Raw genomic sequence first — 15,878 nt, 5'->3', positions numbered from 1 at the left:
TACAGGTGAATTATTCAAAGTGACGAAATTAACTGCGTTCTTTTGTTCTTCATAGCATTAAAAAGTTATTGTTTTTTCTTTTTTGTAACAAAAAAAAATTATTGTTTTTTTTTTGCTAAAATGTAAATATCATATAATGAAAAGAAAATGTTACAAGAAGATCTTACCATCTCGGCAAAAAAGAGATAAAAAAACAAGATGGAGTCTAGACATTACAACCAACAAAGAAACATTTTACGCAAACCATAGAGCCATTAGCGAGCGGTACTGCTTAGTGACTCTCCTAGCTGATATAATGTTTCTCATATTTTTATCAATGCCCAAGAAAACAGACCCAGGTGGAATGGAAGTCTGGTTGTGCATTAGATTGTTTCTCTGTTTCCAGAGATGGAAGATGGTGGTTTGAGAAGCCAACTTGCGGAGCAGAGTAAGCTTCTTGGAGGGAGAGGATCTGATCCAGGAGAGTAGTTCAGACTAGGTGGTCAGCAGAATGGAAGGCGATTGGCATCTCCGGAGTACCTCAGTCCAAACGTCTTGGCTATACTCACATGATAACATGACATGATCTCTGGTCTTGTCGTATCTAGATAGCTTTGGCATCGTTAAGTGTTGATGCAAGTGCATAATAAAACGTTTATTTTGGCTATTCGTCAGTTTCTTTATCTCTTCTTCATAGAGTGATGTGAATGTTTACTGATGGTTCATAAAGCATTCCTCTATAATTAATTGTACCATAATTATATCAAACATGGATCCAGTAGTATATGGAGTCTGAATAAGAAATCCTGAAAAAAATGAAGAAAGAAATAAAGATGTATTCATGGACAAAATGATTTATAATACCTGTGGTGATTATATATATGATCTGTTCTGAGGTTTTTAGACATATGTTCACATTCTGATCTTTTCATTGCTGAAACCCTTTTTAAATAAAATGAGAATCGAGGGAAGAAACTGTTGAATATGAAATCACTTCAGGGTGTGAACTGGTGTTTGGTTCTGACTAATAATGCATAGAGGCCATAAGAAGGAAGATGCAGGAGTGCTACCAACAGATACCTGTAGATCATCCACAAAATCAGTCTTAACGAATGAAGCATTTTGATATAACAAAATGTTATCATTTTCTGTTCTATATAAAACCAACTATTCTTACACTGCAGCTTCACACGACAGGTTTGGACAAATGATCTATGGAAACAGGAGTTCAACCCATCGGAGATGGCGTCATTTGGCTCAGCTCTTATAGCCTCTGTTCGGCTCGTTAACCTCCCACCACTAGGAGTAATGGAAAATTTGTTCCCCTGGATCTGTTGGGGATTATGGACAGCCAGAAACAACCTTCTCTTTGAAAATAGAAGGTTCACTCCGTCTGAGATCTTGATACGAGCTATTATCAATGCTCGAGACTGGAATCAAGCCCAGGTCAGCACGCCAGTGACTCGCGATGACAGGACAACGACTACCTACAGGCTGCCTCCACACTTCTCGAGCATCACATGTTTCACCGATGCAGCTTGGCAAGCATCAACGAACAGAGCAGGATGTGGATGGCACTTCTCCAACCCACAGTCTTCTCCTCTTCTGCAGGGCATCAGGACCTTCGAGTTTGTCTCCTCTCCACTCATGGCTGAAGCGCTTGCAGTTCGATCGGCCCTCATCCATGCCCGTCAAACGGGAATCACAAGAATCTGCATAAAAACAGATTGTCAAGCACTTGTTGCTATTCTATCTTCGAATCGTCATCCAGCGGATCTCTACGGAATCTCTCGGGACATCGAATCTCTATCTACTTGTTTCTCTTGCATTTCGTTTATCTTCATTTCGAGAAATCTGAACCTTGTTGCAGATTCTCTGGCTAAAAATGTACTGTACTCTGCACCCATCAACTAGCTTGGTGGGGAAGTTTTCTTATAAATATTATTCAGTGTTCAAAAAAAAAAAACAACTAATGCAGACTGATCTAGTATATAAAATGTTTTGAAGGCTTACCACACTGGAGCCATGGGAATTGAGAGGTCGAGAAATGGATATGGCCACCTAAATCAATAGAGAAATATAAACTTAAATCAAGAACTAATAATAAGATCTATAAAATATGAAATGACGAAGACAAAGACAGAGGAGAGATTTACCCTACGGAGATAAAAACATGGAGAAGCCATTGGAAAATAACAAAACTTCCTGTCCACGAGATGAAGTAAGCGAACCTGAACAAGGGAAATCTCTGCAGAGTAACACCAAAAAAAAAAAATCATGTTGATAATTAACGCTTGGTAAAATCTTAACTGCAGAAAAAGAGTTATTACCAGACGGTTAAGAACTGTGTCACAAAGCAGCAAACAAGGTTGCTCGTATGCAAATTCACAGTCATCTGAAAAACATGATTAAGAGCGGGTATAAAACACAAAGCACTGAGCTTATGCCACAGGGCAAGTGCTATTCACAACAAGGTTTACTATTACTATATGGTAAGAAAAAACTCTTTGATAAAAATGGATCGAAAACTTACGAAACTCATCTCATAGTCCTGTAATTGTAAAGACAGAAAGGGGAAAATGACTGTCCAATATATACTATCAGTAAGCACAGCTGCTCCGGCACTCGTCTGTTTTTCAACAAAGACCAACATCACTGATCATCATAGATAATCATCTAACACGATGCCCACTCTCAGAAAATCTAAATAATATATACCTGAAATATAATATGGAAGAGCTTGACACAGGACCCTACTGTCTTTGAATCACAAAGGTCTTCTCTTCTCAATGAAAGGCATGTTCTTCTCCCCATTTAAAAGAGGCAAAAGCAATTGAATCTCTGCATCATTAATTACTATTTGACCAATAGGTATTCTCCTGCTCAACTGCTTCTTATGTTGGAAACACCCATAAACTAAAAACAGTGATCCCATCTACATAAAAATACATTCATCTGATTTATTAAACATAATCATATTATTCACAACATAGAAGTTCCCAACACACACCCCAAAGTAGTGTTGAAGCCCAAAGTAAAGCCCAAGTTCATGATCCATTTGAAGGTTTTGTAACCCATGTAACTAGGGTTTCTAGATTCATATATATGCTGTAATGTGTCTTGATGAATGCAACTTTGGCTGCAGTTTGAGCAGCCTCCTTTCCCATTTTATGAATCAATGCTAAACTCTTTTATCTCTTGGTGACAACTCTCTAGTCTTCTCCTCTTTAGTTTCTTGCACTCAATAAAGCTTTTACAAGCTATTTCATTTCAAGTTTAATAATGTCTTTAAGACAAATCTATCTAGTTTCATAAATGTTTTCATGGTATCAGAGCTTCAGTCGATCTATGGGATTCATGGGTCTTATCATCTCACCAACATCTGGATTATAGGCTCGTTTGCAACACAAGATCCCTAACGAAAAAAAAAGAAGGAGCTTTGTCTCAAGTCAAGAGTGGGGTAGGCGAGGTAGCAAGGAGGGAGTGAACGAGTTCTTCTCAAAGACAGACACATCTCTCTGCCTTTTATTACATCAAAGGAGTTCAAGGTTGAAGCTTTAAAAATTTTGAGCAGCTCTACAACTTGTCCTACCTGTTTTCTTTGTCCAAGCAAAGAAACAAGACTCGAGCTTCACTTCCAACACTACCTTCCTCGCTACAAACTTCCTCGTGTGAATACCGCATCAACAAGCTCACGGACCAGAAATCAAGTTTTGTCTATTCACCAAATTTCTCTCTAACCAGAAGAAAAGACTCGTTGTTTTGTGCAAGTTTATTATCAAGGAAGCTTATGGTCTACTATCAATGGTATGGGTATGTTGTTCATCTATAGTGTATCTGAGATAGAACAACGAGATGGCGCTTGGTGATTATAGATAGACTGAGCAGAACTTTATTGGCTGGTTTAGATTCATAGGTCTGGAACACAAAGAGTTAGATGAGATAGACTGTGGTTGGGCTGATAAGAGTGTGGTCAGATAAGAAAGCTAGTGTCGAATATGCTGAACGCACACAACCTGTTCGATGGAATGCCAAAGAGAATAGCTAATTGTTAAGCTGCAATTTTTCGGTAGTATATTGATGGGAAGCAGAGAGTAAGTAGAGGCTTACAGTTGTGGGAAGCAAATTCTCTGAGCAAAAGGATGGCGTAGTTGAGTTAAAGAGGGCAAAAGACCCCAACTCATTGTGAGACAAATAGGTCAAAAGAACCTGAAAATTTTCTCACACTAATGACTAATCTCTAAGCTTTAGAGTAATCTCAGCCTACTGCACATGGATTCTTCTGCTACTCATGTTTCTGTCACAGCTATCTTCATTTGCGGTTCAAACTTGTCATCTTGCATTCACCCGACGCCAAGTTTGCGGGGGAGTGTTGAAGCCCAAAGTAAAGCCCAAGTTCATGATCCATTTGAAGGTTTTGTAACCCATGTAACTAGGGTTTCTAGATTCATATATATGCTGTAATGTGTCTTGATGAATGCAACTTTGGCTGCAGTTTGAGCAGCCTCCTTTCCCATTTTATGAATCAATGCTAAACTCTTTTATCTCTTGGTGACAACTCTCTAGTCTTCTCCTCTTTAGTTTCTTGCACTCAATAAAACTTTAACAAGCTATTTCATTTCAAGTTTAATAATGTCTTTAATACAAATCTATCTAGTTTCATAAATGTTCTCAAGTAGATTGTTATCAACGTGAACGTCCACCTATAAAAAAACAACCAAAATCAATACAACATCTCATAAAATCTCCAAATCCTAGCAAGAATCTTTTTAAGCTTTGAATATTTACAAATCGCACGCACAGGTAGACACCGCATTTAATAGTAACAAAAATCTCAATATATATCTATGTATTTTTATATGTCTTTGTTACTATTACTGTTTTGCAATTGGGAACCTTAGCTTACTTACTGAGTGTAATAGTAGTAAATGCGGAAACCACGAAAAGCAAGCCTGACAATGTTGCTCGTGAGAAGAAAGCAGAAGGCTAGGATCCGGAAACCCAGTAACCAACTCGGGTGGATTTGTTCAAGACTAGGTTTCCAAATATCTTCACTGTGTTCACTATAACTACTACCCTTAGGTCGCTGAGTTTCAACTGAACTGTCTTCTTCTTCGTACTTCCATATGACGAACAAAGCAACGATCATTGGAGTCGACACCCATACCGCACAAAGAAACACTCTCCCATTCAACCAGTAATCCAAGCCCGATGTGTCCGGATCCATCCAACGTTCAGAATATTCGGATCCGAGAACCCAGTTGGATCAAAATCAAAACGTGTTCAAGTAGCTTTGAACTACCAACTGATCGATCGATTTTACCTATCAAGAGTTAAAAGATCAAATTCCGAAGAACACGAGACTTTCGATGATGTAATGCTTGATAATACTTACGTAATGTGAGGAGGAAATGTACAAGTTTCGTCGTTTTCTTCTTGTGTGATGAAGAAGTCAAACTTTGAAGCTGAGGCATGTCATTGCGCTGAGCCAAGAAAGAAGTGGGAGAACTGATTTTCGGAACGCTGTCGTTTAACGTCGTGTGTTCCTTGTGCAGGCCTGAATCATAAACTTTTCAAATTGGAAAAATACGTACGTAGTTATCTACAAGGCCCACATGCATTTGTTTTCTATTTATAGTTTTTCTTTTCAAACAATTTTTCTATTTATAGTTTAAGAGCCTATAAGAAGTTTCTTGGGGGCATGGCAACCCAAAAATAAATTGTGTACTGGAGCAGGATACAGTGGCAAGCTAGCCACATTTTTCAATGGGTTCGATTTAGTTTCAAGTTGAAACATTCAACTATATATCATAGGAATCACAGAAACTAATTTTGTGATATATTATCAGATTAGTTTATAAAGTTTCAACACAACTTTTGTTCATAAAAAAGATTTTAGGGGTCCATTGACCCTCTTTCGAAAAGGTATTTTTGTCATTTGTTAGGTCCAACAGTTACTTTATACTAAATAATTATATTTAAATAAGTATTTTAAATATCATCTATAGATATAAATACTATTGAAATAGAATCAAAAAGTTGAATTCTTCCGTTAATTCGGTAACACACTAATTAGTTTTATTAACACACTAATTCGGTACAAAAATTTTGGTTTAGAAATATAGTTTTGTACAATTACTTATTTGGTAAATGATTAATTACATAACACTAATAATTAACAAGGTAACACATATAGAAATATAAAACAAATTGCTAAAATAATGTAACATTGTAAAATGATGTAACATCCGCGTAGACGTGCCAATCAGTTTAGTTTTAGCAATTAATTAACAAACAAATTAGTAAAGATCTTCAAATACATAGTGGATCTAATTATTACTTATTATTCGGCATATTACATTGACTTCCTACCCATCTAACGAAACCATTCTTTTTTCTTTAACGAACTCATTATTATTATTAACACACTTACATAAAAGCTTTTTGAAAAAAAAGTTACGAAGTAGTTCATCATCGCTTCACATTTAAATAAAAACTATATATTTATATATTATGTCACTTTAACTTAGCTTTTATATAATCTCCTAACTTACATTTATAAAATTTGTGCTTTCGTTGAATATATTGAAATACCAACATCTATGATTCGAAATTTTGTTTAAAGTCACTTATCAAATATATAATAACATATGTATATTACAAAATATAGACTCTAAATTAAGCATATTTCTAAGGATAAAAGAATACGAAGAAATTTGAAACTACATATTTATCAAAACAAGTATTATTTATTGTATATGTGGATATGGGTTACACATATAAACGTCACATGTATGTGAAACACTTTAACATTTATTCTAAAAACATTTAATATGAACCTCCTTCTTTGTTTCTAATATATTTCAAATATTAACTGTATTTTAAACTTTAACTATATAATTATCAAAGTAAAAATTTCATAAAAGTCTAAAAATCAAATAGTTTATTCATTTTATGTAATATTTTATAAATAATATTAGATTTCTCTAGGTCTTTTCCAGAGTTAACCGGTGTTGGATCACAAGTTAATGACAGTTTTTTAGATTTTACAAGGTTTCATCGGATTTTCAGTTAACGGTTTTTTTACTAATCGAACCAGACTATATATAGATGACCAGGTACACCGATTCAATTGTGGGTATGTGTTGGAAATGAAAATACTGATTAAAACTAAAGACACATAAATAATTATTTTATAACATAAATACGTAGATTAAAATTCAAAAAATAGTACTCAATACCATTTAACATTTTGTACCCAAAAATCAAATCCATGCTTTCAGGGAACGGATAAAAATCTAGTTTGTTCTTAAAAAAATTCACATAAATTTTTCATGTGTGCTTTTAAATTTGGATCATCTTTTATGTATGCAATATTTTATGGTTCTATTAAAATATTATGTTAATAATATTGAAAAATTAATTTATTTAATTAATTCAATTTTAACTTATAATATATTTTTCACAAAAAAAAATATCTTTTTCACATCCTTTAAATTTATTTATAAATACATTTTTGTACAAAATCTTATAAAAATATTTTCACCTATATTTTTTTAAAAATATGATTTAATTCTTAAAAATTAAAAATATTTTACTCTAAAAGTTTAAGATATAGTGTTATTATATATTTATTATAAATATATCATCTAATATTAACCAAATAATAACATGAACCTCACTAAAATTTATAAAACGGATTACATTTTGTATACAATTTTATGTTTGCAACAATTAAAATAAAATAATACAATACAGTACAATATCATCTACACCAAATAATAAAAAACTTTAATTTCCATTGTTGTCAATGTATTTAAATCTTCTTAGAAATATAAACACATAAAATATATTAAAAATATATTTCATATTTAAAAGGAGTTACAATTTAGTAAACTATATATACTTTTATACATAAAAATCATCAACACATTTTAGATAATTAAAATAAAAATATGCTGAAAAAGAAGTTAAAATCAAATATATTTGTTTTACAGAACTAAAATTTTACATAAAATAATCTTGTGTTTTAAAAGCGTGTGTAACAAGCTAGTATTTTCTAAATTATTTTGATATAATTTGAAATGAATATTCTAACATTCGAAAAAGTCATTTATTTAATATGATTATTAATATTCTTATTTTTGTAAGATATTTGAAATTAAAAATCAGTGGAAAGATTTTCTAATAGTCCAGCGTCATATTGTTTTGAATTTTTATTTTTTTATAAAACATGTATAATCTTTGTTGAACAAAAGATTAAGAACAAGCAAACAACATTCATTACACCACAATATATACTAAATATTCAATTCTTCCATTAAAAAGCACAAACTTTATTTCATATAGCATATTATACATATAGATATAATAAAGTTTGACTACGTTATAGTCTTATTATAGGCGGCCATCTGAAATCAACTCCAGCAAAGCAATCTCGTTCATCATAACTTCATCGCATCCATGCATCACCATCCAAGTATCTGTCATCGATTCATCAAACTCCACGGTTAAACCACTTCCCGGCCTAGACGTCGAACCAGAAGTAGACGTAACAGCTGATGAAGACGTATTCTTTCCATCATCTAAACCCAAGTTCATCACACCATCAACAATATACTTACATTCATTCTCATGGTCATTGTTCTTGGCATAGTCCGAGGCTGCAACAGTCAGCACTTTGCCTTTACCTCTCATATGTTTTGGACTAAATTTTGTGTTTTCGTTTGCATTTGCGTGAAATGTTGCACTGGTCATTAGAGTATCATCGTTGTAGGTAATAGACCTAATATAGTTCTGAAGAGTGCTGCTACATATTGCAAGGGAAGTTTCGTCTTTTCCTTTAGACCTCCTTGAGTATTGTCGGCGTTTAGTCGCATTCCAATGATTCTTGATTGTATTTTCAGTACGTCCTGGGAGTTTCCGTGCGATCTCAGCCCATTTGTTACCAATCTCTTTGTGGGCAGAAATAAGTATCATATCCTCTTCTTCACTCCAACCATCTTTCTGTAAGGTATGACATCTTATACTTTAATATCTTTTTAAAAAAAGTTGTCTATGAGTTATAATGAGAGGATCTAAATTAAAATCACTTTAGTTTGAAGGCTTACCGGTTGAGAACTATTTGTCTACAAAAAGAAGAAAAATGCTTTAAATAAATTTCATAGACGTATATGTATATATAAACAGAAGTTTAAAGTATTCATGCATGAATAAAAACCGTAGATATATTGACAAATATGAAAAATTCAGAAGTTTCTCTATGTATCACTATGAATTTGAACAAATCAAATATTAGTATATATTTTCCTAAAATGTACAATTATATATGTATTTTGTATCATAATATACCATCATAAATTAGTCAATATTAAACAAACTCAATTGGATATTTTGCACTAGCCAATTATATAATATGAATTTATGTTAATATATGTGAATATGTGTGTATTGCCATATCATGATGCATATAAATAGCAAGATATCATTTTATATGGAAACTATAAAATCATTTCTTAAGACATGGTTATATATGTACAATGATACATTGTCAATTTTGTTTTTCTTTACATCAAAAGGCTATTTATATTTTGTCAATTTGACAATTTGAATAGCATAATGAAAATATAAATGTGTGTCATGGATAACTAGATGTATAATGACATGTAAAGTATGATTAAACACACATTGACAATCACATACACAATGATACCACATGATTTGTAGATAGATTTATATTTTAAAAAAAAAACTAAAAAGAAGGTAACCTTGATATCAGGACGTAGATGATTATGCCACCTTTCTCTACACTGTTTTCCTACTCGTCCTTGAAGCATTTTAGCAATATGAGACCATTTTTTAGTTCCATGGTGCTCCACTAATTGTACGAGCAACCTAAATTTAGGTAGAATCTTCAAAAATCTTATATATTAAATCAACATAATTATTATAATATGATATTTTTGTAGCAATTATTATAATATGATAATAATCATATTTTATAAGCTAAAATATTTATGTGAATTCCACTAAAAATGTTTAATATTTACCTATCTTCACCGGAAGTCCATTGCCCTTTGATGATGTTAGCTTTTTTCATGGGTTTGCATCCTCTCCTCAATTGGAATCTCTTATCCTTCTTGATTTGATCGGTTTTGATCACTATTTGATTATTTTGACATTGATTCATGACATCATCTTCATTTGCGCTCCAGATACCCATTGGCTTTGACGTATCATATAGATTTGAGTCAGCTATGGCAAGATTAAAAAGTGATTTGTACTCAAAGATGGTTCCTTGGGGTTGATCATTACCCCACATCGTAATTTCACGTGGGGCATGTAAAATTTTGGATGCATCTTTGAGTGGTGACGATGTGCTACATGTCATACTAAAGAGATTTGGGTTAATGGATTTGCCATGAAGGTATGCCTCAAAATCTTCAGTGCATGGATAAGGAGTTATGCCTCTAAAGATATCAAAGTGATATGGGGGAATATTTAGATTTGGAATATGATCGGAAGTAGTGTTTGAGATTTTTGATGTTAGATTCTTATGATAAATATCAGGATTGAGGTTTATGATAGATGTGAGGTGTGACCTATCAAAATTAACCTGAAAATGTTTATGATGTACATTTTGTACACATGAAACATCATCGCTAAGAGATGAATGAAAATGTTTTATGGAGAGATTGTCATCATAGAGAACAGCTGTGAGGAATGGGTAATGCATTTTTACCATTGGCTCAATTTCCATCGATGACTAAGAATAAGCTAAGAAAAAAAAACGAAAACAAAATATGGAATAACTAATTTCACTTGAACTTAAAGAAGAAATGAGTTGGTAAAAACCCTAACTTAGAAGAGAGTAGTAAGCTGCACTGCATATAAAAGATATATCTCAAGAAACTAATGGTTAGAAATGAATTGGAATTCAAGTTTAAGGATGTAGTCGAGGAAGAGGAATAGATGGGAGAAGCAAAGCTACGAGTAGAGTTTATATATAGGAGAAGTTGTAAAGAGTGGTGAATTGGTAAAGATCTAACATTTGATAACTTATTTTTTAGTAAATTAATTATTTTAAGTGAAACTTTGGTAGTCTAAGGGTGAAATAGTCATTACAATTCATCATGTAATAATCATGAAGTAGTTATAAGGTAGTTTTAACTTTGTATTGTTGCGTAATATTCTCAAGCATGTTTGGACACTTGTTGAACATGTAAGCATCATATTTTTTCCTACCTGTGTTATCATATTTTGTTGTTGTTGCAATGTCAATCTAACGTTCTAAAATAAGGTGTGGGGTCTTCGATTGTTCTCTGTAAATGAAGTAGGTCCCATAATATTTAAATCTAAAACATTGACCACTAAATCAAAAATAATAATAAAAACCTTTTTAATGCAGAATAACCATTCAAATATATTTTTGGGGTGATAATATGTATTTATTATCAAATTAATTTTTTGAAAATTCTATTATGTTCATGGATAACTTTATGTTTTATAAATCCATATATTTAAATTTTATATGATATAATAATATATGACAATTTTTATTACCATAAATATTTTAAAGAGAATATATTTAAAAATGTTTCAACTGATGTTAAACAATATTTTTTATTGGAAACCATAATTTTAATATAAAATTAAAGATATTTAATATAAAGAGATAGTGAAATCTAAAAATATATATTAAATGAAAATTATGTTTATGGAAACAAATTAAAAACTAATCTACAAATTAAGAATTACAGCTTTGGAACCTCATTAGAATCCAAATGACAATGTTGAATAAGAAATTTTAATCTTGTAACTGAATTGGTGATACTAGGATATGTTTTGAATCAATGACATCCATACCAGAACAAACATGCCACCAAATCCCATTACTTTAATTCTTTTACATAAGTCTTAATCCCACTGAACTATTGTCATTTTATTACTTTGGTTTTATATCCTTTAATTTTTAATAAATTATATTTTTCCAAAGCCCACAATAGATATAAATAAAACTAAGTAAAAGAAATACATATTATATTGAACTCAGCAAAGAATCATACTGGAAAGTTACTTTTGGCGTGTGGCAGAGTTTGAAGTTAGAAATCTGTGGGCCTTTGCATGATCTCCACTTGTATCTAAAGACACCTTAGATGAGCTTAAAACTTGCCTGAAAAATGGCATGGTTGATACTTTCCTTCTGCCACCCGAAAAACAATATGCAATCCATAAAGTTTCCAAACCCTATACAATGAAAGGTCCAAAAAAATTTTAGATGTTATAAATAAACTTCATCTTCCATGGTTTATCTATAATTTTGTTCATTTAACATAGTAAAATTATTAACACGATGTTAAATAAAGTCATTTTAATAGTTTTTTTATGAGGTTTGTAACTATGTTAACTAAAGTCATTTGAGGGGGGGGGGAGGATATGCAAGTTGTTTACACCAACACATATTTTTAACTTATTAATTAACAAAGACATATTATCAACTTAAACATACTTTCACTTTATAAATTGACTTTTTTCTTTTGAGTAAAGAATTAAATTTCTTATTTTTCATTTTTATCCTCAAAATAAATTATCACTATTCTTTTTCTATTTTTCGTCATTCTAATTTATTCTTTCTTTTTTTATTTCTTTTCCATTCCACTCCATCACGATAATCTTCAATAATTTCATTCTATCCATTTATTTTTTGAATTTTTTTTTGTTTAAAATCTATTAACTCTCTTACACTCAATATTTTCAATCGTTTAGACAATTGATGAATCAAAATCATAATGAACCAAGAAAAAGGAAAATAAAGGATCATAACACAAAACTTTTTAACGCTCGTCTATTTTTCTTGTCATCTCTGTTTACACAAACTTTAAGACTTTTCAACACCTAGAGGGTATCCACAATATACATATCCACCATACGGTTATCAAGTACAACCTTGTCCACAAAACTCATATCCACCAAAACCATGTCAATATTTTTTATAATCACATGAAATTTGTACATATGTTTGGTGCTTACTAATTTCTATTTTCTTCATTTGTCCATTTTATATGATATTGCATAGTGTAAAATAGGAAAAACATATTTATTTATCAAATTGATACAAATTATCAAAGCATGTCAACCACTTTTCACATCTACAAAAATTGTTATGCTTAACTTAAATGTTTTTAACTCTCTTATTCACAATTTATCCATCCACAACCACCGTTCATATCCAACAATTTTTTTTAACAAAACATTATTTATCCACACATCCATTGTTCACAAAACTATATCTTTTATTTATTTAAAATATATCAAATAGATGTTAAAATACAAAGAAAATATAATTTATTATACAAAAAATATTTTTTATATACCTTAAAATTTAAAAAGACAAATAAAAATAAAAGATATAATATCTAATAATAATATAAGAGTATAACTAAATCTAGTTACCACTTCAATATACAACTCATTCTCATTGGCAGCAAAAAAACATGTCTCAAGTCTAAAATACTTTAATAAATTTAAAAAGTTTCACAAAATAATCTATTATGTAATGCATTTTTAGGAAATAACTTTTATTTTACTTAAACCATTACACTAATTAATTTTTGAAATGAAAAATCTTTAAAAAAATATTTTGAATATTTGATAGAAAATAGAGAGTTTGTGGAATTATGAGACATATGTTTTCTTTTTAATTTCATAGTAAGCATGGATATACCTCTATCTACGAAAGTCTTCTCGTCCTTCTCTCTTGACATAACACTGCAATATCTCCGGTGACCAGTGTGTGGTGGATCTCTTAATGTGGATATACCTTTTTCTGTTTTTTTCTTCTATGTTTTAATGTGGTTATGTGTTTTGAAGTTCTTAATGACTCTTGGACTAGTTTGAGCTTCGTTGCAGTGTTTCTGGACTTAGTCTCTGTTCTAGGTGTGACCGCTAGGGTCTGATAGTTTAGATGTGGTTACGGCTGTGACTGCTGTATTCGGTCTTGGTTGCACAAATTTTGGTCTAGATCTAGATCTGATCTATTTTTGGGTCGTGTTATCAGTTCTTGTGGTTGCTTCAGAAATTCCTTGCCTATCTCTTCTTATTATCGGTGGAGATGATGAAAGGTATTAAAGAAAACTCTTACCTCTGGTCGTGGTCTTGGTGGAGTGGTAACCGTTTTGCTTTGAGACATGGTTTTCAAGCGATGTTCGGTAAATTTCCATGGTGATAATGGTGTTAGGATACCGTTGAAGGTGTTGTAAGTAATGGTCTCTTATGCTAAACCAGAAGTAAAGCTTCCACCAATTTGGAGTTTTGTTCTATGAATAGAAGTCATTTCAAGCCCGCTTCAGAGTATTAGGTCTATTTCTATTCGGAAGATCATCCCGTTTTTTTTCTTCAAGTTGTGATCACCAATGCTAAGTTCGCTTTAGTTAGGCTCGTTCTTTGGTTCGAAGTTTGAGTTTTCCTTACCATTATCTCTTTGTAGTTAGGCTTAATCATTTGCCAAAAAAATTATTCGGTTATTTGAATTTGTTTCATTTGGTCTGATTCCCAAGAATGCGTTCTTTTCCGGTTTATGGTTTTAGAGAGATTCTGATCATTGTCAGTTCTTAGTTCCGGTAAAACAGTCAGTGATCTCTGCTGTACTTCCTCTTTTGTTAAATAATTTAATTGATTTCTGAAAAATAAGCATAGATATGCTTTCTATAATTATAATCAATTAGATATTTATATTATATTAATATAAATTCGGATTTCACTATGTTATCATATTTGATTAATATATATTTATAATATATAAATTATAATCAAAAATTCGTTTAAGAAATTAATTGAATTAAATATTTAATTAAGATTGGTCCAATGCCAAAAAACAATTGGCCAAGTTGGAAAATGCGGTTGTACTTGATTCACATGCAAAACATTATTGGATTTTTGGCTAACCTTGTCCCATAAACACACTTTTTGTCACAGTTTTTTTTTGTAATTGTATATGCCACATTATTATATATATGTGGCATACTCTTAGTAACGCATTTTTTCTAACAATAACTCTAGCAGTTTTTATTTATACTACTAATTTATTGTCTTTAACCTAATTTTTTCTTCCATTAACCTAACTCACTGTGAAAGAAAACATAAAACGTGTACGATTTAGGAAGAAAGAACATTTAAACAGATTTATTTTGGTTGATAAAAATTAGTTGTTGGGATCACATTCACATGCGTGTGTTCCTTCATATCTTAAGGTCCCCACAAACATCTAACTGATTATCATGCTTGTCACTCTTTATAGCCACTCGTATAAGTGAAGCTTAAGCAACTTGACACTGTCCTTAAACCCCATAAGTAAAGATGGGCACAATATCGGTAATTCTACGAAGCAAAAACAAATACTAATATGTAATATTCGTAAAAAAATGAAACAAATCACAAATACTGATATTTCTAGATACGGATATCCGATCAGATCTGCTATATGCATATATACACATATATTTAAACAATTATATATAAAAAGTTATACAAATATTATTTATAATATAATTTAAGTATTTTATTTACTAAAATTATTATATTAGTTATTTGATAAATTATTATTATTTTATACTATTTTGGATTTTTTATTTATTTTTAAATTTTATTTATTTACGGATTGAATCAAATATCCAGTTAAAAATCTAGAATTGTCCGGATATCCAGAATATTGAATACCCAGATGGCAAATAATCGAATCGGATAACTGATTATTCGGACAAAACGGATCAGATCACAAACACTTGAAAAAAACCAGGATATCTGATTCGTGTCCATCCCTGGTAAGTAGGGCAGAGCATTTTATCTGTTAATTTTGATTCAATTTGTTATTAGTTTCGATTTGATCCGAAAAAATTAGACAT

The 15,878-nt window shown here is 31.3% G+C and overlaps 2 protein-coding genes across 2 annotated transcripts; both read right to left on the bottom strand.

Annotated features, from left to right (window-relative positions):
* Positions 1-484: 484 nt before the first annotated feature.
* On the bottom strand, positions 485-5,532 carry LOC108850325 (uncharacterized). The gene is given in 12 exon segments (XM_057007975.1): positions 485-1,059; positions 1,157-1,691; positions 1,993-2,040; positions 2,136-2,227; positions 2,310-2,344; positions 2,347-2,374; positions 2,513-2,608; positions 2,698-2,754; positions 2,756-2,914; positions 4,625-4,682; positions 4,890-5,302; positions 5,375-5,532. Coding segments are annotated over 10 exon segments (891 nt in total). The 5' UTR covers positions 5,207-5,302; positions 5,375-5,532; the 3' UTR covers positions 485-1,059; positions 1,157-1,690.
* Positions 5,533-8,271: 2,739 nt separating this feature from the next.
* Positions 8,272-10,937, bottom strand: LOC108853370 (transcription factor MYB118-like). Its single transcript, XM_057007361.1, has 3 exons — positions 10,029-10,937; positions 9,747-9,873; positions 8,272-8,985 (listed from the first exon to the last, which is right to left on the bottom strand). The coding sequence occupies exons 1-3, from the start codon at positions 10,736-10,738 to the stop codon at positions 8,377-8,379; spliced, it is 1,446 nt and encodes a 481-aa protein (XP_056863341.1). The 5' UTR covers positions 10,739-10,937; the 3' UTR covers positions 8,272-8,376.
* Between the last annotated feature and the right edge of the window lie 4,941 nt (positions 10,938-15,878).

The sequence above is a fragment of the Raphanus sativus genome, chromosome 4 (genome assembly GCF_000801105.2).
Source record: "Raphanus sativus cultivar WK10039 chromosome 4, ASM80110v3, whole genome shotgun sequence".
NCBI lineage: Eukaryota > Viridiplantae > Streptophyta > Magnoliopsida > Brassicales > Brassicaceae > Raphanus > Raphanus sativus.
The sequence above is the reverse complement of the archived record's forward strand: the minus strand, read 5'-3'. Positions and strand labels throughout refer to the sequence as shown.

What these genes read in the sequence shown, in the direction of transcription:
- LOC108853370 (XM_057007361.1), bottom strand. Translation starts at nt 10,738, where the DNA reads ATGGAAATTGAGCCAATGGTAAAAATGCATTACCCATTCCTCACAGCT. An exon ending in TGGACTTCCGGTGAAGATAG is followed by an intron (nt 9,874 to 10,028) that starts GTAAATATTAAA and finishes ACCTAAATTTAG; the next exon opens with GTTGCTCGTACAATTAGTGG. An exon ending in ATCTACGTCCTGATATCAAG is followed by an intron (nt 8,986 to 9,746) that starts GTTACCTTCTTT and finishes CATACCTTACAG; the next exon opens with AAAGATGGTTGGAGTGAAGA.